The sequence below is a fragment of the Mangifera indica genome, chromosome 10, assembly GCF_011075055.1.
Source record: "Mangifera indica cultivar Alphonso chromosome 10, CATAS_Mindica_2.1, whole genome shotgun sequence".
NCBI classification, from domain to species: Eukaryota; Viridiplantae; Streptophyta; class Magnoliopsida; order Sapindales; family Anacardiaceae; genus Mangifera; species Mangifera indica.
The window spans coordinates 13,861,112-13,886,460 of record NC_058146.1 but is presented as its reverse complement, the minus strand read 5'-3'; the positions used below and the strand labels follow the sequence as shown (position 1 = coordinate 13,886,460).

The window sequence follows — 25,349 nt, the reverse complement described above, 5'->3', positions numbered from 1 at the left end:
ACTCTGCATGATTTCATTGACTGTTTTAAGTCTGTAGTTTACTGGAATTCTTAGATTTCATGTTTGTTTCATTGTAGGTTTTTAGTTTGCATAATTTCATTGTCTATGCATGGATTGCACTTGAAATTTGCTAGAATGGATTAAAGACCTAGACAGAATTCATTTGCTGCATGTATTGTTTTTATTCAATTTTGCTTCTGTAATTTGATAGATATCCATATTTACTTGAATTCTTGGTTTTCATTTGTGTTTCAGTTGGTTGCATGAATGGAATTTGATTGAGATTTACTAGAATTAATTAATCTCATAACCCATTTGCTATATGTATGTTTCCAGTCAATGAATGCATGTTCAATTATATTGAATCCCAAATCTACTGGAATTTTTACATTTCACAGTAGAATTTGTTTGAATCACATATTTGATTCTTTCCAAGTCATAATTTCACTTTTGTTGTGTACTTTTCTATCAATTTGTAATAAACATTTGCATGCACTTTCCAATTGAAAGTCTTCATGCATTTTGTGTAATGATTCTCCATGAATTCCAACTTCAAATTGTATAATAGATTACATGCATTCCATCAAACAGAAATATGTATTGAAATTGCAAAATTACAAAGTTAATCAAATTTTGCAAATCCAACAATACAGAAATCAATGAAAATTCACAAATTTATAAAGCATAAAATTCAATTTTAGTCAAATGATAGAATCGCATTTAGTCTTACAGATTTGGGAGCAATTATTTAGTTATTGTACAATAAGGGGTAATTGGGTAATTTTATTAATTAAAATAAAAGAATGCACAATTTATAATTTTTATTTAAGGATAATTTTGACATTTTATTTGGGAAAGGGCAAAATTATCATTTCAACCTTTGACTAACAGAATTTGTTAATAGAGTTGGCTTATGGGTGGCATTTTGGGTTTATTAAACTTAAGTGGTGGCATTTTGTCGTTTCATCAAACCTTTGGCCTTTATTTTATGTACTTAAGTCAAATAAATTCAAAGAGATCACTCATCACGTTAGTCAAAAGTTTCTTTCAATTCCCTTTGTCAATAACTAAAATTCCAATTGTATTTCAAAAAGGGCAAAAAAAGAAGTGTCCACTATGAACTCTTGAGTTAGGCTGTGCAACTAGTTATTAAACTTAAGGTTTCACTTGTTTAGTGTCTAATATGGAAGAAATAGTTAGCAAAAATAATAATAATAATAATAATATATATATATATATATATATATATATATTATATAAAAAATATTCTTCAAAATGACCATTGACATATATAGGAGACCTTTGAGATATGTAAACCAGAAACAATATTAATGTTTTGGCCTTACAAATTAAGGAATGGACTGAAGAAACAGTGATGTCATGACATTCATAATCTCTTGGCCTTCAACACCATGTCCATCTTCTCCACGTAGATACACTAAATGAGATGTTCTCAGGAGATTTAATATCATGTCTGTAATATTTTTGGGCAAAGGAGAATCTTTAGAAGTTCTGAGCAAATTTAACTTCTTCCACCATTGCCTCGTCAGCTGTTGAATATGTTCACGTCCAACTTCCTCGGAGCACCCAGTTTCATTCATGTAACATTGGACTGCTTTAAGAACATCCCCTCTTTTTAACTCATCCTAATATAAATTATTTAAAGAAATAATCACGATTAAATCTTAGAAATAGAATAATTCAAAGCAATGTTCAAGGATAATGATATTTTATATGTATACCGTTGCAGTTCCCAAATCATCTTGAAGTCGGAATGTTAGAACATGTATATGGTCTCTATCTAAGCATATATATACTGAGTATGCAAAATAGAAATCAAAATTAATATGCGGAATATTAAACACTAACCTCCAGCCATTGCTTGACGATTTGATGCAGTATAATCCTCTGAAAATTGCTTGCAAGTTTCGTCTTCTAGATGATCTCTTTTCTCATATAATGGTGTATGTTTTTAAGTGTAGAAAAAGCTCACTCAGGGACCCTATTTATAGCCTTAAAAAGCATTCTACCATCAAGAATGCAACGCAAAGTGTGGAGTTATGGCATGTGAGTTACAAACCATAATGCATGAGAGTTACAGACCATTAAACCATGAAGTGGTAACTGCTTAGTAACTGCATGAAGCAGTTACCAGTAAGAAGAAAAAACTGACATTCTCTCACTTGGTCTGTAACCCATCAATCCACATACAAAAGTAAATAAATAAAATACACGAATCATGGTGATAAGTCCTCTAAGAACGAGTATTATCTTCCATGTATCACGATGTATTCATTCCTCTATAACTTAATGAATAAACCTTATGTTTATTCTGGGTCCAAATTTGATTATTTTCTCAACCAAAATGTGCACATAAAATGAGAAAACTTAATCAGTTGAAAAACTGAATAATTTTATTATAGAAAATGTATATACATCAAATCACATGATGAAACTCACTCCCATCACAATTGTGACATGAGACCAACTCTCATTCGCTTTACATGATCCTTAAAACTTTTTGGTGGCATGCCTTTTGTCAAAGGATCGACAATCATCAATTCAGTGCTAACGTGTTCAATGACCACTTTATTTTCTTTTACACGTTCCTTAATAGCTAAATACTTAATGTCGATATGTTTACTTCGACTACTACTTTTATTATTTTTAGCTAAGAAAACAGCAACTGAATTGTCACAATAAATTTTTATTGGCTTAGAAATAGAATCCACAATCCCAAGCCTAGATATGAAACTCTTCAACCATACACCATGTGATGTAGCCTCAAAACAAGAAACGAACTCAGCCTCTATGGTAGATGTAACAATCAATGACTACTTGGCACTCCTCCAAGATATGGCTCTGCCGGTAAACAAGAAAATATATCCAGATGTTGATTTTCTTGAATCAATACAGCCAGCAAAATCCGAATCGGAGTAACCAACTACCTCTAAATTATCAGTCTATTTATATATAAGCATGTATTCTTTGGTCCCTTGAAGGTACCGCATCACTTTCTTTGCAGCTCTCTAGTGGTTTATACCGGGGTTACTCTGATATCTTCCTAATATCCCAATAGTAAATGCAATGTCAGGTCTTGTGTAAACCTGAGCATACATAAGGCTTCCAACAACTGAAGCATAGGGAATGTTATGCATTTGTTCCTTTTCAAGTTCATTTTTAGGGCATTGGTTCAAATTAAACTTATCACCCTTCACAATTGGTACTATACTTGGTGAACAATCTTTCATCCGAAATCTCTCTAAAACTTTGTTGATATAGGTTTCTTGAGATAGACCTAGTATGCCTTGAGGTTTGTTCCTATGAATCTTAATGCCAATGACATAAGACGCCTCACCCATATCTTTCATATCAAAGTTTTTAGAGAGAAATTGTTTCACCTCATAAAACAATCCTTTATCATTGGTTGCAAGTAATATATCATCCACGTATAGAACAAGGAAACAAATTTTACTCCCACTGACCTTCTGGTATATACATTGATCCATGATATTCTCTTCAAAACCGAATAAAAAGATAACCTCATGGAATTTCAAATACCATTAACGGGATGCTTGTTTCAATCCATATATGGACTTCCTAAGCTTGCACACCAAATGCTCACCATCACTAGAGGAGAATCCTTCAGGTTGTTTCATATATACCTTTTCCTCTAAATCTCCATTGAGAAATGCCGTTTTCACATCCATTTGATGTAGTTCCAAGTCAAAATGGGCTACTAATGCCATTATAATACGGAAAGAATCTTTTTTAGATACAAGAGAAAAAGTCTTCGTATAATCGATTCCCTCCTTTTGAGTGAAACCCTTAGCAACGAGTCTTGTTTTATATCTCTCGATGTTACCTAATGAGTCTTTCTTTGTTTTATAGACCCATTTACACCCAATGGCCTTTGCCCCGTTAGGTAACTTAACAAGATCCCAGACTCCATTACTCTTCATAGATTTCATCTCATCTTTCATAGCATTGTACCACAAAATAGATTTACTGCAATCTATTGCTTGTGAAAACGTAACAGGATCATTTTCAGCTCCTAAATTATGGTCAATTTCTTGTAAATACACTATATAATCACTAGAAATAACTGATTTCTTCATTCTAGTTGATTTTCTTAATATTGTAACACTATCCTCTTATGGAGTAGAGTGTACAACTGGTGGTTCAACAATATCTGAAGGTTGTTGAACAATTTGATCTACTAGAGTATTATCAGTAACTTATGGAACTTCATTAATTGGTTGTTCAACATCCATTTGAACTTGAAGGGTGTTGTAAATAACAACCAATCTATTACTCGAAATGGTGGTTGAGTATCTGAATGATCTTTCTCAAAATCCTGAGATTGATCGCTCCCACTGATTAAGTCATTTTCAAGGAATTTTGCATTTCGAGATTCCACTATTCTAGTGCTATGTAATGGACAATAAAACCTATAACCCTTAGACTTTTCGGCATATCCAATGAAATAACCACTTATAGTCTTTGGGTCTAATTTCTTCTCATGTGGATTATAAACTCTTACTTCAGATGGGCATCCCCAAACGCGTATATGTCGCAAACTCGGTTTCCAACCTTTAAATAACTCAAATGGTGTTTTAGAAACAACCTTTGTTAGAACTCGGTTCAATATATACACTGTCGTTTTAAGAGCTTCTACCTACAGTGATTTAGGAAGTTTGGAGCTTCTAAGCATACTCCGTACCATGTCCAATAGAGTTCGGTTTCTTCTTTCCGCTACACCATTTTGGTCTGGAAAACCAAACATAGTGTATTGGGCAACAATCCCATTTTCTTCAAGAAACCTTGCAAATGGACCAGGTGCTTGTCCATCATGAGTGTATTTACCATAATATTCTCCACCTTTATCTGATCTCACGATTTTAATTTGTTTTCCAGATTGTTTCTCTACTTCTGCCTTGAAAACCTTAAAGGCATCTAATGCTTCATTTTTGTTATGGAGCATGTAGAGATACATGTATCGTGAATAATCATAAAAAATGAGATGATGTATTTTTGACCATAAACGTCCATATCAGGACAACAAATATCTGTATGTATGATTTCTAATATGTCTGAACTCCTCTTGGCACCTTTCTTTGACTTGTTGGTTTGTTTTCCCTTTATACAATCCACACAAGTATCAAAGTCAGTAAAATCTAGAGTATCTAGTACTTCATCATTCACTAACCTTTTAATTCTTTCTATGAAGATATGTCCCAATCTCCGATGCCACAATATAGAAGAATTTTCATTCATAACACTTCTTTTAATACCAACATTATATTGAACATTCATCAAATTAAATGAAACATTGTTTTGTAAATGAATTCGGAACAAACCGTCAGACAATGTACCATTTCCCACAACTGCAAATTTATAAATCAAACTAAATGCAGTTTCATTAAATGTAAAGGAAAATCCAAAGGGTACAAGTCTTGAAACAGAAATCAAGTTTCTAGAGAAACTTGGAATATAAAAGGTTCGCTCTAAATCCAAAACAAAACCAGAATCTAAAACTAATCTGCACGTTCCGACCGCTTCCATATGTGAACGCATCTTATTTCCTGAATAGATGCTATGTTCACTGGCCATTGACTTCCTTTGGTTTAGAAAGCCCTGCAAGGTATTTGAAATATGGATTGTAGAACCAGAATCAATCCACCAAGTGTTATGACAAATATCAACCATATTAGATTCATAACATACAAGTGAGATTGGATTACCTTTCTTTTCAAGCCAAGCTTTAAACTTAATGCAATCCTTTTTGACATGTCCTTTCTTTTTACAGAAAAAACATTTGGATTCCTTCTTAAATTCGGGCTGATTGAATATTTTATCCTTTCCCTTATACTTAGCTTGGTTCTTCTTCTTCTTCCCTTGTGTAACCATATGTGCACTTTCATTCATTTCAATCAACAACCTTCCTTCCTCTTGAACACACATGGTTAGAAGTTCATTGATTGACCATTTTTCCTTATGTGTGTTATAAGAGATTTTGAAGGGTCCGTATTGTTGTGGAAGAGAATTTAGAATGAAATACACTAGGAAAGGTTCAGACATCTCAATCTCAAGAGCCTTAAGTTGAGCCGCAATATCCCTCATTTGCATGATGTGCTCACGCACACCTTTAACACTAATGAGCTTCATTGATGTAAACTTTGTTATTAGAGTGCTGGCAAGTGTTTTATCTGAAGACTCAAACTGTTCATCAATAACCTTCAGTAATTGCCTGACATTATTACACTCAGGGATTGAACCACGAATACAAGTAGATATACGTGTCCTGATGAACATCATACTCAAGCGATTAGATTGCTCCCAATGCTCATACAGGGCAATTTCATTCTGAGTGCTAGTTTCTGTAGCTGTAGGTGGTTCATCCTTCCTAATAGCATAATCAATGTCCATACACCCTAATTGGAGAAGAATTCTCTCTTTCCAAATTTTATAATTGTCACCACTCAAAATAGGAACATCACATACATTATCAGAGAAATTCACAGGTTGAATAACTGCAAATAAATATTAACATACACGCTTAAGTCACTAAATTTGAAGCTATCAAAATTAATATCATGTTCTACCAATGTATAAACATGCTTTAAATATATAAACCATATAACATAAAAACTGCCTGTGGGCTAAGTTTTTAATTTAAATAGGTTTATATACAAATATATAAACCGTATGATAAAATTGTCAAATTATATTCCTTTTCTTAATTCCTGTAGGTAGATTAAGAAAAATAATTTATTATTTCATCCTAATTAATCATATAAATATAATAAAAATTCCTGTGGGATAAAATTTATCATACTTATATTGATTAATTACAATTGATGTCATATAATTAAATGTGATCCTAGGATACTTAATGTATAACTTTGATATAATCAAAGATGCTGTGACTACTCTATGATCAATCAAATATTATACTAATCACATGACATTTAATTTTATGCATATAATCCTTAAGAAATTATTTAAAGTATAATTTCAATTAAACCAAAATTATGCATAAAATTAATCATATAAATAATATTAAATTATTTAATAAACACTAAAAATTGGATAAATGAAACTTAAATTATTCAATTAAAATTAATAATAATAATTTTGGCAATCACATATTATAAAAAAATATATTTTATTAAGGCCAAAAATATTCAAACTTAACCCTAACAAAGTTATTATTCATGGCAGAGGATGGTAAAGGGTTCCAGCAAATTAGAATTTTATGAAAACTAAAACTAAAGCATATAACAATGTACGATATCCCAAATTCTCAACGAAAATGAAATTGGATGAGCGGCAAGTGTCTCACTCAGAACCTTGTGCCCTATGGCCTGGGTTCAAGACACGAGACTGAAGGAAACTTCTAAATTTTAATAAAGTAGATGAACGACATGTCATCCGTTGGAGATGAATGCAGATGTCATGTCGACTGGCAGTGCATAACAAAAGAGACAGAAGTGATGGGTATGACATGTCATCTGCACAAACCAAAAGCAAATGACATGTCATCTGAAGATCGTCCCTGACCTCTAGTCGGGTCAAGATTTGGGTCGATAGACCCGGTTTCAGACCCGTATACATTTTGCACTCTAAATCAGCCTACAAAACTCTGATTTTGACGTTCCATATATCAAAATTCTCAGTTTTTGATGTAGAATTCATCTAAATAAAAATTTTATTCAAAAAATGCCAACAACCAACTTTCTCTTTCTAAAGAAATTCGGGATAACAAAAATTTTGAATGTTATACAAATCAAAGCAAGGCAGAGGCATAAAATAGCTCTGATACCAAATGTTAGAACATGTATATGGTCTCTATCTAAGCATATATATACTGAGTATGCAAGATAGAAACCAAAATTAATATGCGGAATATTAAACATTAACCTCCAGCCATTGCTTGACGATTTGATGCAGTATAATCCTCTGGAAATTGCTTGCAAGTTTCGTCTTCCAGGTGATCTCTTTTTCTCATATAATGGTGTATGTTTTCAAGTGTAGAAAAAGCTCACCCAGGGACCCTATTTATAGCCTTAAAAAGCATTCTACCATCAAGAATGCAACGCAAAGTGTGGAGTTATGGCATGTGAGTTACAAACCATAATGCATGGGAGTTACAGACTATTAAACCATGAAGTGGTAATTGCTTAGTAACTGCATGAAGCGGTTACAAGTAAGAAGAAAAAAAACTGACACGGAAAGCCATAGATGCCAATTTTACTAAAGGTGGATGGTTCCCAATGAATTCTACTTCCTTTTCCACAATTGGATTTGCAGCAGACAAGTAAGCCAAAGTTGATATTGCAGGGCCTGTAACCGATACATATGCATTTTCCATGTATTCTTCTAGGGTTGGTTTATACTGACTGTGGAACCATCTTGCCTCCACGATCTGTGCTTCTGCTATATCCTCCCACTGATCAATGTACATGGCATCATATACCTTGAGAAAAAATTCAGAATTAACTATAAATTAATACAAAGGAATAACTCATGTTTACTATTTTCATTGGATGTTCTATGACGTCTAAATCTTGTTCTTTGAGAATGTGATAAGCCATTTCATTGATATAGTTGTAAAGCGCAACATAACTTATTTTCATGTAGCTTGGAAGCTGTTTCATTGCTTTAATATCCCATCTGAAACCAAAAAAAGAAACATTGGGAGAAGTTTCTAAAAAATATTTAGTTACATATTTCCGAGAACAAGATTTTTTTTTTTTTTTTCCGTCAACCTTTTAATGGTGTCACTCAAAAGCTCAAGTTCGGGTAAGGTGCCATAGACATCCTAAATATCATCAATCACAGTAATTAAGGCAATGGCCTTTGCAATGATTTTCCTGGTGCATGAGTACTGCGGTTGATGAGCTGTCCCCACAGCCCATAAATATGATGTTACCAATCTGTTCCTCACAAAACTTAAATTTCCAGGACCAGTATCCCTCCACCACCTTCATAAGCAAAGTTGAAGAAAAAACAAAAATTATGAAATTATTATGAAATCATTCGAACTAGACGTAGAGGAGGGACTTTACTTACCTCATGGCGTCTTTAAGATCTTCCTGGTGTATTGCTTGCACAATGTTGAAGTCTAATTTGGCAAGGTCGAGTAGAAGGTGGTTCTTGTCTCCTCGTCTCTCATAGAAATCTATGAACCACCTTGTCTCTGCTCTTGGTGCCCGCCAATGAAGAGGAAGATCCAGTGCATGCTTCACCTGCAATGCCATATTGGTGTCCATAGCCTTAATGTCAAGCTCTTTAAGATATTTACAAGTGTACTGCCAAGCCTCCTCCATGATAGTTTCTCCTTCTAACCCATAAAATGAAGCTTCATTAAAGCCAAGTATCGCTTGATATCGTCACCAAGGCATGCCTTGAAACTGCCAGTCAAGTCCTTAAAACCACTAAAAACTTCTGCACTCAAGAAAAAACTTGTTATATATAGATTACAATGATAATTGTTCTTTTTTTTTTTTCTGATTTAAAGATTAAACTTCTTCGATCGATCACTACCTTCACTAATATTATAACTGTGTTGTCTGAGGAGTCTAAACTCTAGAGAGGTTGCATATAGATTTCCTTTCTTCCATTTATCATCACTGTTATTATGAATATTGTTCAATATGTTGTTTATCTCATTTTCAAAACGGTAAGCCAATCCCAATCTCTGTAAGTTGTCAACCAGCTCAAGCTGTTTCAATGGATTCTCCTTGTCTACATTATCTGTCATCTTCCTCACTTCTTCCGTCAGCTTGTCTGCCTTCTCTCTGTATTTATCTTCCTGATGCAGAATTTAAATTTTATACTATTCCACTGAACATGTATCTTTCTGATGCAGAGTTTAAATTTTGTATTATTCTACAGAACAAGACATAACAATAATTTAGTAAAAGAAGATTACGACTAGATAGCTACCATGTACTCATTGGTCAAGGATAGCAGGTGACTTTCGTCCCAAATGCAAGGTTGGTAATTCCCTGATCGCCTAACAGCCGTTGAAGCATTAAGTTCTGTGCTAGCACTGCACCGGACCCGCTTCTGTGCAGTAATTCTGCTAGTAGGTCTTTTAGAGATGAGTAACACTCTACGGTTTTGACAAACAGAGATGGAAGAAACTACACGAGCGGTTGAAGCAATGCAGAAAGCCATTATTGTTCCACAAACTCAAATCTCTAATAATATGTGAAGGTCTCGATATAATCTGATAAAATTGGGAGAAATAAACAAATAGTTTCATAAAATTACTATAAAAAGAAAAATGGAAACGCAACAAATTAATTTGATGAGAGTGATGATATGCTGTTGGATTAATATATATTGAAGGACTGACTTGTATTTGATTAGTAAGCTTTTAATATAAAATTATGTCAAAATATTTTTGGCATCAAATTACATTTATGTTTAAATGACTAAAACACCCATATTTTTATTATTATTTCTTTTCATAATAATTGATACGCAATTATAGAGGTAGACTCGAACTGAATTAGCTTGATTTAAATTAACATTCGTTTTAATTTGAATTGAATGTAAGCTAAAGTTTCAATTTAATAACTTGATTGAAGTTTGGTTTGAATCATTATATGACAATACCATTTATCCTGTTGGTAATACTGTTTATCTCATCAGTAAACTTTTTATAATATCTTTGACCAATTTAAATTTAATTCAAAATTAAATATATAATTATTAATATAACTTAATAGATAAAATCTTATATCACACTATTATTATTTTAGATATTAAAGATGTATTTGGTGATTTCATTCATTGTCAAAAGGAAATTCAATTAAGTCTCTTCCTCTTGGGAAGTTCACCATCACATGTTCGTAAAAAAAATTTCTTTTCTTCTCTTTTTTTTCTCCTCCGATGTGATAATACTAACGTGGAGTAATTTTGATTAGTGTAGAGGAGAGAGGGAGAGAAGTGAAGAAAGGATAATTGAGTTATGTTCTTTAAGATGAGGAAATATATTAATGGACTGCAACTTTGTAGAAGGGGGAATCTAAGAGTATGGTTGGACCTAAACTGAAACAGTTCGTTCAATTCAATTTGATTCGACTTCAATTTATTTAGTTTGAATTCAAATCAAATTCAAGTCAGGCCAAACTCAAGTTAGAAAAAGTTTAACTTGATTTAGCTCACAAGTTATTAAATGATTCAATTCTATTCGAGCTTAGTTTATAGTTTGATTTGAATTATGTTAAAAAATTATTAAAACGATATCGTTTTATCTATTATTAGATGAAAAGACGTTGTTTTGATAGCAAGTGATATATTTGAATTATAAATTCGAATTATAAACTCAAGCTGAACTCCAACCAAACTCAAGTCAAATCATTTTTCTTTAAGCTAAACTTAAACCATCCTTAATTTTGATTTGACAAACTTGAACAAAACTGTTTTTATTCAAAATGAATTTGAGCCAAGGAGAGTTCAAATTAGACTTCATTCATATGCACCCCACTCTAAAAGGGTTTTGATGATGCTCACAATGTCTAGAAGCCTATTTTGAGAGTGAACCTTCAACAGTACAATAGAATTAAGTGTTAATGCATAGTTGGGACTAGATAGTGACTTTGGGTGGTTATATTTGAACAACAAACTATGCGTATACACTTTTAAATACATAAATAGATACATACATGATGTATCATTATGTGATTGAGTGATTTTGAATTAATAATAAAATAACATAGATCATATAATAACATATCATTTATATACTTATTTATATACGTAAAAATGTATATATATAGTATTGCTCATATTTAAAATGACATTAAGGTACTCCTTTTGGGATAATTGTTTTGCAATTACATCTTGGCTAAACTACAAGAGTGTCAGCATCTACAGTGCACGTGCAGTTTTACATATTGCTGGTTTGATTAGTCCGTTCAGCTACATTTTGTATGGGTATAGTTTTCGTGTAAGTTACCACAAATGGTTATTTCACAGGGAAAATGCGATACACAAAGAAATTCATGGCATGGGCATCATTTACTTTGAACAGTGGTAACACAAAAGAAAGTCCGAGTAAAGCAAAAATATTACAAAATCAATTGGAAGAAATTAAAAATAAGAGAACTGAACAAATCTTCGTAATCTTTTTACCATTAAGAAGCTTAATGTATAAAAACATTTTTTTTTTTACCATTTTTAATAGTTGTCATGTATTGTATTGTATTGTAATATACTCCAGAATGCTGCATCATTTCGCATGATCACAAATGTATTATGATAATTTTAAGAAGTTAAGATGTAATTATCGTGGTATACAAACACATTTAAAATTACAAAAAATGTTGTGGAGTAATATTATGTTCACATAATTTTAAATATATAATTAGATATACATATAATATATAATTATATGATTAAGTTTTATTTTATCCAAATTTAAAATTACCCAATCCCATTATAACAAATAATCAATATACCTAATTCGATACTCCATACTCTGTGGAAAATTTTATTGTTTTCAAAAGGAATAATAATACTACAGTATGTTCCAAGCCATGAAAAACCACTCCCACATTGGAAAAATGAATAATATGGTTTGCAGGTGGCACTGTATTATATAGAATTTGCTGATCCAAATCTGGCCAGGCTAGATTTTTAAAGTTGTTGGGCCGGTAAAAGAAGGCAACTTTTGCTGACAAAGAAATTAAAAGAGGCAATAAAATAGATTATTAATTAAAATAGTCACTTTTTTTTCTTTTATATATATATATATATATATATATGTATTTATTCTTCTATTATACATATATAGTTTAAAATATAAAATATCTAAAATATCTTTAGGATTTCTATTCACCTAACCAAGACATAAAACTCACCACCATTGCCAAATAACCAAGTCGTCATCGTTCCGTTGTGGATAGATTGTGGATAGATCAACCAAGTAGTCATTACTAACATTGTTCGATCATTGACAGCCATGTTTTCATCCCTTTGGACACGTTTCACCGGCGGGTTTTCATCATCTTCGCTGATTTTTAGCTTAAACACTTAAAAAAGTCAAATGATGTGAGTTTTGGTTTAAAATTTTATAGATTTGCTTAGTTTTTTGTTAGGTTGATTTGAGTTTTTTTATATTTGATCTTATTATATTGAAAAAATTTTTGGTTGGTATAAATGATGCATGTGAGTTGGAAAAATATTTAAGATGCATGATTTGGAGGTGAAATGACATAAAAAGGTCAATTTTTCAATTATTTCTATGGTAGGAAGGTTGGCCAGGTGATTGGCCAACTAACCAAATACTCAGTTAATTAATTTATTTTTTAAAAAATCAGTTGGTCAAGTGTTTGGCTAGCCAACTAACCAATTTTTCAAAGAAATTCTAGTTGGCCGGGTACTTGGTTGGCTAGCCAACCAATTTTTTTAAATTTTTAATTGTTTTTAAATTTGTGTTTTAAATTGTTTTTTTTAATTAGTTCTTTTTTTACTTAGTTGTTTTCTTTTGTAATTCATTTCAAAAATTCTTTGTCAGCGAGTGAGATGGTGAGTATAGGTTTCACATTGTACACAGATTTCGAGGCTAAGTGATTGTTAGAGCGAACTTAGATGTAGTTACAAGGATTAGCTCTAGCCTTAATATAAGTCAGAGAAAAATTTTTAAAGGAACATGTTTTGGGCATTTTCTAAACATGCCGGAATATTGGAATAGCTTGATTTTATGAGATGATATGTTAATGGATTTGTATTGCACATTTTGGTTATATGGGAATTGATGTCCTTAGACTAATGTAAGAGCTTATGATTTTATAAATATGAGGTTATCTAGTTTGGTATATTAGACACCTTTTTGCATGCTGCTTGAGATGTTTATATCATGTTGCATGTTAATTTATATTCTATCGCATGTATGTTGATAGAATTTTGAAATCAACATGTCTTTTCAAATCTATATTCCTTCTAAGGGTTTACATATATCTGAAGAGATGTGTTATCATGGTTGTTAGCAAAACAAACAATATTCTCACCAAAATAAATAATATTATTGAATAAATGAATGTGTCAATCTCAAACTGAACAAACTTAACTAGAGTTATAATTCAAAATCAACTCATTCAAATCAAACCATGAATTCAATCTAAATCAGACTCAAGGACTAAACACGTCAGCCTGATTCAACAAATTGTATTTTTCATTAAAGTTCCATACCTTTAGCTAGTATAAAATGTGCAAACGGAAGCTGAAGCACAAGCCCCATAAAAGAGAGAGTCGCTAAAACTGGAAGGAACTGAGGAATGCTCTCTAGAAACATAGATAATACGAAAACACATCTTTTGAATAATACCGGAAAGAACGGCAATTTTCGTATTGTCTTAATGACTAACCTAACATTCAAAACCTCATTTAGTTATCCATGTTATTTCCCAGCAACATGACATTTCACAACCCAAATTTCCATTTCTTAAATTTTACTTACATCTTAGACAAAAAAGAACACAATGATATCATGATAACATAAATATAGAAGTTTATATTTTATTTATTTGAATATCAACTACAGACTTCTGCCCTAGAGAGGAAAAGGTACAATTAGCAAAATGAAAGAGAAAATTTATGTAGAGGTACATGGAATTAGAAAATTAAAACTGAGAGGTTAATACTTCAATTTATGTATTGTTTATGCTGAGATGTATGAGTAATTCGATTTTAGACAATCCAGTGCTTTCAATTATTTTCCGCTTAAGATGGAAAACATACTTGAGGATTTTTCCTTTGATGAATGTTTGAATTTCTTTTTGTTATTCTCTATCAAAATTCATTTAAAAAAATTGGAGATGATAGTAATCTTAATAGAGAAATAGAAATAGAAGAATTAAATTGCTATGTAAGAAACCTATAGAAAAGAATTTATAAGAAATTTGGATGATAAAAAAATTTAGATGATTTGTGGTTGTTTTTAAGAAATATTGATGATGTAAATCCTTAGGAGATGAAATATAGAGCAAATCAACGTAAGAATCATCAAAATCAAAGTTCCAGTGGGCAAAATATGATCAAATGTGTAATCGGGTCGTTAAACAAGTCGTACGACTCAAATCTTGATCGGGCAGAAAGTTAGGGATGATAGAGCAATGACACATCGTTTTGTGCTATTTCATGCAACTGACTTGTTGATTGGAGACTCAAACCCAAGTCTCCTATGTGGAAAACTCAATGCCCACTGAGTTGCAATTTAATTTTGGTTGATGGGAAATCATTTTGACTAACTCCCTAAAAAGATCAAACAAATCCTCGTGCACGATAGCAAATTGTGGTGAGCAATCATTATAAATTTTCTTATGACTCTACTCAACAAATTGAATTTTGTATCAGCAGTTAAGTATCTTAACAATCGCCAAAATCATATATAATTCATGCCAATATTCCTCGAACTTTACCATTATGAAAGTTGCCATTTTTGCTTATGTACTCATCCTTTGAATCAATACTTTCTGTCAAAGTCACATAAGTCATAAAAATATAAGAGAAATAAAAATTTGCTATAGGATAATTTGTCTCGGAAAACATATATGAAATGTCATAAAAGATTGACAACAAATTGCTAATATTCTCAATTCTGTCCCATTCACTTAAAGATGAACTACTCTTATAATGTGAGTCACTTAGTTCTAAGTGACAAAATGCACATCGATAAAAAAGAGCACTCTCTGTTGGAAACTCAAATAAAAAAAATGAAAAAAAATATCACATCTAATAAATTTGAGTAAAGTAAGTGGTATTTAAATATGTGAATTGGATCTTAACACAAGTTAATTGATTTTGTATAATATGAGTTTCAATCTTTATACTTATAAACCCAATATATATTTCCGATAAAGTGTCAAAACATGAGTCAAATGACGAGTGTAACAACCTAAAGTGTTTTTAGATACAAGTGACAATACACTCAGCCAAAAACCGGCTGAGTCAAATAGCGAGTCTAACAGCCTAGGTAGTTGTACTTGAGTGAGAGTGTTAGAAACTCAAATAAAAAAAAAGAAAGAGAGTCTCATATTTAATAAACTTGAGTAAAGTGAGTGATATATAAATGTGTGGATTGGACCTTAACACAAACCGACTAGTTTTGTGTAATATAAGTTTTAATTTTTATACTTGTAAGCTCAATATATATTTTCGAAACTCTCAAACATAAGATAAGTAGAATTTCATCTTGTTGGAACATTTTATTTCAATCCATTCTTACAACTTAAGGACAATAAGTTCACACATTCCAAAAATTCGTGCTTCCCAACTTGAGATCCTCTAACATACTTGATATTTTCTCTAATTTTGTGAATGGTTTCATCAATCTCTTTCAATCAATTTTGCACAACTAAGTTCAAAACATGAGCTCAACATTTAAGATGGAAAAATTCATCTACACATATGATGTTTTGACTTTAATAAATCTTTCAATAAATGAATAAACACACCATTTTCAAAAGCATTGCCATTGGATTCAAAGGGTAGACTCTCTAGTTCTCTTGGCAAAGGTTTTTGTTTTTAGAGTCAAAAGTCCTGAGTTTTATGGAGTTTGGGTTGGAAATAGGGAGTCGGCTATAGGATTTTATTGACCAAAGGGAGAGGAATAAAGGGTACTGGATTAGAAGGAGACTAAGGAGAAATCGCAAAAGTAGTACGATAAGGCTAATAAATCAACCGAGACCCCGTTAGTAGCGGCGAGTGAGAGCGGATTGGGGGTTTGAGGGAAAACAAAGATGTCTTGTCAGAGCCTCCGCAAAGTGTTCACTTCTTTTTCGCCAGGTTTCATTCGATTTGTTGTGGATTGGATGATGGAAAAACCAGCAAGCTCCTTGACTTTAGATTCTATTAGTCAAGGGCAAAACACATAACGATTTAGTTTCTAGTCGTTAATCAACTAGAATATTTTAGATCTTTTTGCTCAATACTACACTACGTGGAAGAGTTACAAAGAAAAGTCCAACACTCTTTCTTTTTCATAAAACCCAGTCATTGCCGATAAAATGAACAACCAAATTCTTATCACTAGCAGTAAAAGTCACAAATCAAAAGTACACGAGCAAAATGGCAACTTTGATGGCAAAGTCTGAGAAATATTGGCATGAATTTAATATGATCTTAGCGATTTTTGTAATATTAAACCCTTGATGCAAAATTCAGCTTGTTGAGTGAAGTTATAAGAAAATTTATGGTGACTACTCATCACATGTTAATAAAGTGCGTGATAATTTGTTTGATCTTTTTGAGGAGTATGTCAAAATGGTTTCACCTCCATCTTCTATATCTACAGCTTTTGATATTCAAGGTATCCACCAACCATCTATTAAAAAGGGCGATAAGGATTTGTTTAAGGTAATTAATTTTTTTTCTCCTCACTATTATTGTATTTTATATTTTATTTTTGGCAACTAGAGTTCGACCAAGACTGTCTTCAGCCTATCTTTCCTCCTTTGCCATTGACAACGAAGGCGGCTGATGACAGACAAGGATGCCCTGGTGGAAGATGATTCACTGTGCTTTTCGAATCAAAGAGGAAGACGCTTGCACAACGAGTGCGCATCTTCTTTCTCTTTGTCTGAAGCCGAATCGATGGAAGCACATCTTATTTCTCATCGTTCGAAGTTGATTCGACGAAGATGAAGATGGATTGTTTTCTTCTTTGATTGGATGATTCTGCCATATCTCTCTTTTTCTCATCAGAGTTTGACACTACATGGAGAAATGCCAAATTTGGACTCACATATCGAAAGGAGACTGAGGATGTATATGCCAGTCAATTCTAGATGCTTGTTAATTTTATAAGCTATATGCAATGGAAGGGCAATGAAGGCACGCTGCTTCCTATTGAAACATTCGTCCTTTTTTCTGTTTGTCTTGCTTATGGTGCCACTGTGACACAATAATCAAGCTCTAAAAATTTCTTTACACTTTATTTAACAATTCAAGTACAGGAGGATGCAACTGCCCGCAACTTCTCTTATGCATTTGTGTCTCATGGTAATTAATATGGGTAATGTTAGGTGATGTTTATAATTAGACAAGTCAATAATTCAATTTCTTAAATAATTGTGTCACCCGAGTAATAATGATATACTTTAATTGTTCCAATGTTTTACTTTGTTCGGAATTTGATAATTATTAACTGCTACACAAAAATCCCCGCTTAATTTATATTTAGATGAGCCAGGATTGCATAGGAATTCAAACTTTGATATTTTACCTTACTTCCATGGGTCGGGATATTTTAAGTATTCCTGTATCTACAATTGCCACTAAGTTTGATCAATATCATAAGTTTCTTAAATCTGAAACGGAAGTGGCACTTATTTGTACGAGAGATTGAATATTAAGAGAAGATGGTAACATTTTCTTTTTTTTTTTACTTGATTAAATTATGTTATCAATAATTAATGGCATGAATATTATTTTCACAAGATCTGGTGAAATAAACTTGAATGATATCATAGAAGATATTATGCAATCAGACATTTCTAAAGAGAACACTCCAACTCAATATTCTAATTTTGCAATTTAAATTTTGTGATATTCTAATTTAAATTTTGCAACTCAATATTATAATTTTGTGTATTTAAATATTTGTAATTCTGAGGATGTTATGAAAATTGATATCTGAATTTTTGTATTCGGTAATTTTAAAATTCTGAAAACTGCATGTTGGAGAATGCTTCGATTACTGTGTTGTGTTGTGTATTACTGTATTAAATATGTTTTGCGTTAACAGGTTTAATATGTTAGTTTGTATATCTGTATTAATTTGTTAAATGTGTCAATTATCTTAACCTGTTTGTTCATGTCGTATTTAAAATGACAAGCTTAATAAATGGGTTAATTCATGTCTGATATAACCTAATTCATAAACAGGTTAAGTGTGACCTGTTGTATTAACCTATTTAATAAACAGGTGGCATATCATGCATATATGACATGAATTGTTTAACTAGTTAAATTAAATGAGTTAAGCATATTATGTTGTGTTAGCCGTTTAATAAATGTCTTTATGTTAGGGTCAAGAGATTTAGCATGATTAATTTAGTATGTCAGGTTTGTATTGACTGATGAGTAAAATCATGTTATATCATTATCTTGACATGACACAATTATGATATACTGACTTATTTTGCCACCCCTATTAGTTGATATTATCCAAACCAAAGCAAACCATATTTTTTCAGTTTTGTTTTGTTTTGTTTTGTTTGGATTGAAAATTTTCAAATAGTTTTTTTCAGTTTGGTCTAAAAAATCTTTCAGACCTCACTAAACTAGATTGTGTATAGCCCAACTCATTTTAATTAGAATGAGGTATAAAATTAGAATGTGTCTTCAAATGAAAATTGATGTCTATTAATTATTAGAAGTTAGGAATTTACCCAAAGGTTATCATTCTAATTAATGAATATTAAAGGTTATGGTAATATTTTAATTCCATATTTTATATTATCCAACAATAGTACTTGTATTTAATTAAAGACATTTTATTGTCTAATTAATATTTATATTTAATATTTATTTAAGAAAAATAATAATAGGATTTACTAAAAAAAAAATTTACTCTATATTTTAGTTATTGATACATACATATAATAGTATTTACCCAAATGAGGGCTGCCATATATCTTATCTGTTAGTTTTAACTAAAGTCATTATGATTAACATGTGAGCTTTATCAGTTCTATTTTGAAGTTATTACTATTACTTTGAACACATTATATGTTGTATTCAATGACATAAACTTTTCTGATTGACAAGAACTAGACAAGACATTTTTTACATGACCTACTATTGTAATGAACCGTGTCAAGTTTGTTGGTCAGCTCGATATGACCCCGTTGCTTTAGTGGCCAAAAAAAAATTGAAATTACAAAAGTATAAAATTTTAATTATTAATTATTAAATTTAAAAATTATGTTTTCCAGTAAAAGAAAACATAAAAAAATAGGTGTATGATGAAAAATGAAAAAATAAAAAAAGAGTCAAGTTCTTAGGATCAATTTCACATATATGAGACAACCAAAACTTAAGCGTAATTGAAATTTGATACTTGAAGCTTTATTTATAGTGGACAAAAGAAGTTGTTAGAATGCATCTTTCCAATTTCGGATACTTTTGTAAAAGTGCAAAATGCAAGTCTCCCACATTGAAAAGTTATACTCCAAAAACCTAAAAGTAAAATATCAAGTTTCAATCAGATTTAATTTTTAGTTGTCTCACATAGGTGAGATTGATTCTAAAAACTTGACTCATTTATTATAAGTAAGTTTATCTTTTTTCTAATTACAGTTTAATTTTCTAATATATTTTTTATTAGAAAACATAATTTAAAAAAATTACTCAATAAAATAAAAATTATTTTATCATTAAAATTAATGGTTCGACCCGCTAAAAACCAGTGGGTTGGCCTGTTATAGTGCGAATCATGTCGAGGGTCGACCATTGACATGTTAAGTGAGAACAGTTCGATTTTCACTTCAGGATATTAGATCTCAACTTAGCTCTCTTTAATGAAAAACCTACTATTATTACAAATACAAGGAGTGAGACATAAAAGACATAATACCACATGGAAAAGAACCAACAGATTATGATTAATGATTTTGTGAATGAAAACTATTAATAACATTAAGATTATAAAACCACAATCAGACTCATTGCTATTACAAATACTAGCTAGGCAAAAAAGACATATATTGTTGATATGTTCTTTAATTCTTACCAACTCATTGTATTTCATAGTTGCAAGTTCAAACATTAGGGTACCAATGAGTAACTTGTCTATAAAACAAAACCTTTCTTCTACAGAACTTATATATTCCTAAACATTTTCAGGTTGTGGAATCATAGTTTTAATCTTGTTAGCAATTATCATTTAGAAAAACATTAAGGATAATCAGTTAATTTTTTCTTCATTCTACATGATGTGTCTTTCTGCTTCATTCTTTATATTTGTAATAGTAATAGATTTTTCTTTAAGAAGAGCTAAGTCAAAGATCCAAAATCCCCAAGTGGTAAGCAATTAGTTTTCGTTTTGGAAAGTTCATGTCATTAATTACAACAATAGATTGTTAATGTTTTATAGTTATCGAGTTTGAATATAATGCAAGACCTTGACTATTTATCACCCAAGAATTGCATAAGAACAGTATAATAATATCAATGCACAAACCAACACATCAACATACTTGTTTGGGTTCCAAAGATTAGAACCCTACATCTAAGGTAGAGAAATCCTCTAGCAAAATCCATTATGAATTGAAAAGAGTACACTTACAGAACCTGACTCGCTTTGACCCAACCAAATAGACCACAGACGCACTTGAAACCAAGAACCACAACAAGCACGACACTGACTCGACAATGAGAAGGCTAAATCGGTAGAGAAATAAGTGGATTTCTCTTAGAATTGAAAACCCTAACACAGAGAATATAAAAAGATAGAGAGAAATTCAAGCCTAAACCTCCTGCGTTTTTTCCTTTTCTAAAGAAACTAAAACGCATGCCTTTCTTCTCTTTTTTTCTTAATAAAACCAACTAATGGTTTATAACTATTAGATAAACACTTAACCAAGCAAAGACTAAACTACCCCTCGATATTAACTACAACCCAAACTTTGGTCAAACTTATTCTCCTAATTACAAGACTGCTATTAGTTTTTAAATCATAGATTCACAAAACTCCACTTTGACTAAAAAACTAACATATCTAAGGACTCCTCTGCAGACATCACAACATACTTAAACTAGATAGACTTTGAGACATAGCCTTTGTCAAGATGTTAGCTAGATTGACATCAGTTAAAGTTTTCTTCACATTAACTTTACCAGCAGCTAACACATCTTTGATGAAATGCGGCCTTACATCATTGTGTTTAGTCTTTTCATGAAATGCAGAATTTCTAGACAGATGAATAGCATTCTGTGAATCACTGAAGATCTCTGGAACACCAACATTTAATCCCCTTCAGCCACAGTGCTTCCTTAACTATTTTAGTCAATGTTATATATTAAACCTCAGTTGTTGAAAATGCTATAATGTGTTTCAAATTACACTTCCAACTTACAACATTCCTATCAAATGTGAAAACATAAACTGATGAGGGATCTTCTTTTATAAGATTAGTTGCAAAATCTGAATCATAAAATCCTTTCACAAAAAACAGGTTAGTAGCATCAATAGTATAATACAAGCCATAATCAAATGTACCCTTCAAATATCTCAATAACTATTTTGTTGCATTTTAATGTTCTTTAACTAGATTACTCATAAACCTATTAACAAGACTGATTGCATATGTTATATTAGGTCTAGTACCTATCATTGCATACATTAGGCTCCCTACCATATTAGAATATGGTATATTCTTTATGAAATCAAATTCATCAAAAGACAATAATCCAACATATTTTAATTTAAAATGAACACCCATAGAAACATTCACACATTTTGCATTGATCATATGATATAACTTAAGTACTTTTCTAATATAAATAGATTGAGATAAAGTCAAACACTTTTTTAGTCTATTCCTACTTATATCCATACCTAGTATTCTCTTTGCAGGACCAAGTGCTTCATTTGAAACTCAGAATTTAACATATATTTCAAATCAAGTAAAACATTCATATCCTTAGAAGCTATAAACATGTCATTTACATAAATCAATAAGTATACAAAACTGCCATTATCAATTTTCTTAAAATAAACACAGTAATCATAATTGCATCTAGAAAATCCAATTGATAGAACAAGATCATCAAATTATTTGTACCATTGTCTAAGAGACTGTTTAAGATCATACAAAGATTTATGAAGTAAACAAACCTTATTCTCATTACTAGGTTTCACAAACCCTTTCCATGTATATTTGTTCTTCCAATTTTCCATGTAACAAGACAATAGCAACATCCATTTGTTCTACTTCTAAATTAAAAAGAACAACGGTAGATAATATTAGTCTAATAGAAGCATGCTTTACAACAGGAGAGAATACCTCATTATAATCAATGTCTTCTCTTTATGAGAAGCCTTTTGCAACAACTCTTGCTTACTCAACACCACGTTTTCTTTTGAAAACCCATTTATATCCAATTACCTTTTGTCTTTTGCTTACTCAACACAAGTGACCATGTGTGATTATTCTATAAAGAGGCCATCTCATTTTCTATGGCTTTCATCCAATAATTTCTGTATTGACTTTTACACACTTGCTTGAAATTAATAGGTTCATCCATTTCTATTGCATCACTTATCTACAATGCATATGAAATAAGATCTGCATGTGCATACCTAGAAGGTAATCTAATTTCCTTTCTAACCCTATCTCTAGCAAGTTGATAATTAGACAAATTAGGACTATTATCGGATTTAGGACTTTCTTCTTGACTCTATAGTGGTGGTTGCTGATTCAAGTTTGAGATTTTGTACTTTAGAGCACAGATTGAATCTAAATCCAATTCAGGTCCACTACTGGACTCTTGAGACTGACTTTGAAAACTAGACTTTGGTGTTTCCACCTCAATTTAAACCTATCCTAATTGATTACTAGCAAACAAGTCTTTACTAGCAAACAAGACTACATCTCTACTTATCACACATTTCTTATCATCAATCAACCACAATTTATATCCTTTTGTGCTGATAGGATAACCCAAAAACACAACTCTTAAAGCCTTAGGATTTAATTTCCCCTAATTAACATAAACATATGCAAGACATCCAAAAGGTCTCAAATGGCTTAATGATGGTGGTTTTTTATTCCAAAGTTCTATAGGTATTTTAAAATTCAATGTAGATGAAAGTGATCTATTAATCAGATAACATGCAGTGGCAACTACCTCTGCCCAAAATTTTTTACTTAAACTTGAATATGCTATTATACACCTAACTTTATTCATAATGGTTCTATTCATTCTTTCAGTTAACCCATTTTGTTGAGGTGTTTCAGTATATGTCTTATGCCTAAGAATTCCTGCTTGTTTACTAAAATCCGAAACAAGTTTATTATAGAATTCCAACCCATTATCAGTTCTTAAAACCTTTATTTTTTTTGTTAATTTGATTCTTAACAAGTCTTTTCCATTCTTTAAAACAATCAAAGGCTTTATCCTTATGTTTAAAAAATACACTTATACCCTCCTAGTGTAATCATCAATGAAGATTATAAAATAATGAGAATTAGAGAGTGAATTGGGGATCTATGGAGATCCCCACAAATTAGAATGTATATATTATAAAAACATCCTTAGTTCTTTAAGTAATAGGGCAAATCTAAATCTATGTGACTTACCCAGGACATAATTTTCACAGAAATCTAAATTACCAATCTTGTCAGGATTAATCAATTTTTGTTTACAAAGTTCATGCATTCCAGCAGCATTTATGTGCCCAACTCTTTTATATCACAAAACAGTTTCATTAGATTTAATAATAAAATTCATAGAATTTGACACAATAGAACCATCCAAGATATACAACCCTTGCTTCAATTTCCTTTCATAATCACTAAGGACTCTCTCATTACTTTAAGAACACCATTTTTAGATTTAAAAACATATCCATTTGAATCTAACAAACCTAAAGAGATTAAATTCCTCCTTAGTTTAGGCACCAATCTTACATTTTCAAGAATTTTAATAGAACCATCATGCATTTTAAATTTGATACTACCAACAGCAATAACATCAAATGACTCATCATTTCCCATTTATACTTTACCTCTATTTAAGTATTTAATATTAGTTAACCAATCTTTTCTAGGTGTCATATGAAAAGTTCAGTCTGAATCTATAACCTATTCCTCACTAAACATTCTCTCTGTTAGCATAAGAACCTTAGCACTCTTATACCTCTCTAGGAAATTTGCTATATCTTGGTTTTCAGAATTGTTATTCTTACTACTATACATTTTCTTTTTCTCTAGATAATTTTTTATTAAATGACCCTTTTTGTGACACTATTAATAAGTTTTATTACTTTTAGATTTGAATCTAGAGGTTTTGTTATTTTTCTGATTATACCTCTTTTCAGTCCTACCTCTAACCTGAAGCTCTTCATTGATTGTCTTTCTTTCAAATTTAATTTATAAATCTTTTGATTTTAAGGCACCCAATATATCATCTAAAGACAAAGACTCCCTACCATATTTTATTGCAACTTTAACATCTTTAAAAGAATCAGATAAAAAGTTCAAGATAATTATTGCTTGGTTTTTCATCAAATATCTTCTCTTCTATATTAGCCAAACTAATAACAATTTTATTGAATTCATCAAGGTTTTCATTAATAGATTTAGCAGAATCCATTTTAAAACTAA

General features: G+C 31.2%; 3 protein-coding genes across 3 annotated transcripts in view; all 3 read right to left on the bottom strand.

Annotated features, from left to right (window-relative positions):
* Positions 1-1,705: 1,705 nt before the first annotated feature.
* Positions 1,706-8,673, bottom strand: LOC123227322 ((R)-limonene synthase 1, chloroplastic-like). The gene is made up of 3 exons (XM_044652086.1): positions 8,538-8,673; positions 8,237-8,452; positions 1,706-1,775 (listed from the first exon to the last, which is right to left on the bottom strand). The coding sequence occupies exons 1-3, from the start codon at positions 8,658-8,660 to the stop codon at positions 1,731-1,733; spliced, it is 384 nt and encodes a 127-aa protein (XP_044508021.1). The 5' UTR covers positions 8,661-8,673; the 3' UTR covers positions 1,706-1,730.
* Positions 8,674-8,809: 136 nt separating this feature from the next.
* LOC123227321 ((R)-limonene synthase 1, chloroplastic-like) lies at positions 8,810-9,420 on the bottom strand. Its single transcript, XM_044652085.1, has 2 exons — positions 9,076-9,420; positions 8,810-8,987 (listed from the first exon to the last, which is right to left on the bottom strand). Exons 1-2 carry the CDS (start codon positions 9,330-9,332, stop codon positions 8,825-8,827), a joined length of 420 nt encoding a protein of 139 aa, XP_044508020.1. The 5' UTR covers positions 9,333-9,420; the 3' UTR covers positions 8,810-8,824.
* A 97-nt stretch (positions 9,421-9,517) lies between these two features.
* Positions 9,518-25,349, bottom strand: part of LOC123226775 ((R)-limonene synthase 1, chloroplastic-like) — a 29,531-nt gene continuing 13,699 nt past the window's right edge. The window contains exon 2 of the mRNA XM_044651299.1: positions 9,518-9,817. Within this exon, the coding sequence (XP_044507234.1) occupies positions 9,518-9,817 (300 nt within the window). The remainder of the gene's footprint in view (positions 9,818-25,349) is intronic.

Coding starts and splice junctions, on each gene's coding strand:
- LOC123227322 (XM_044652086.1), bottom strand. CDS start 8,660: ATGAAACAGCTTCCAAGCTACATGAAAATAAGTTATGTTGCGCTTTAC. Junction 8,453..8,537: donor TAGAACATCCAATGAAAATA/GTAAACATGAGT, acceptor TACATTGATCAG/TGGGAGGATATAGCAGAAGC. Junction 1,776..8,236: donor TAAAATTGGCATCTATGGCT/TTCCGTGTCAGT, acceptor CATGTTCTAACA/TTCCGACTTCAAGATGATTT.
- LOC123227321 (XM_044652085.1), bottom strand. CDS start 9,332: ATGGAGGAGGCTTGGCAGTACACTTGTAAATATCTTAAAGAGCTTGAC. Junction 8,988..9,075: donor GATCTTAAAGACGCCATGAG/GTAAGTAAAGTC, acceptor TTGCTTATGAAG/GTGGTGGAGGGATACTGGTC.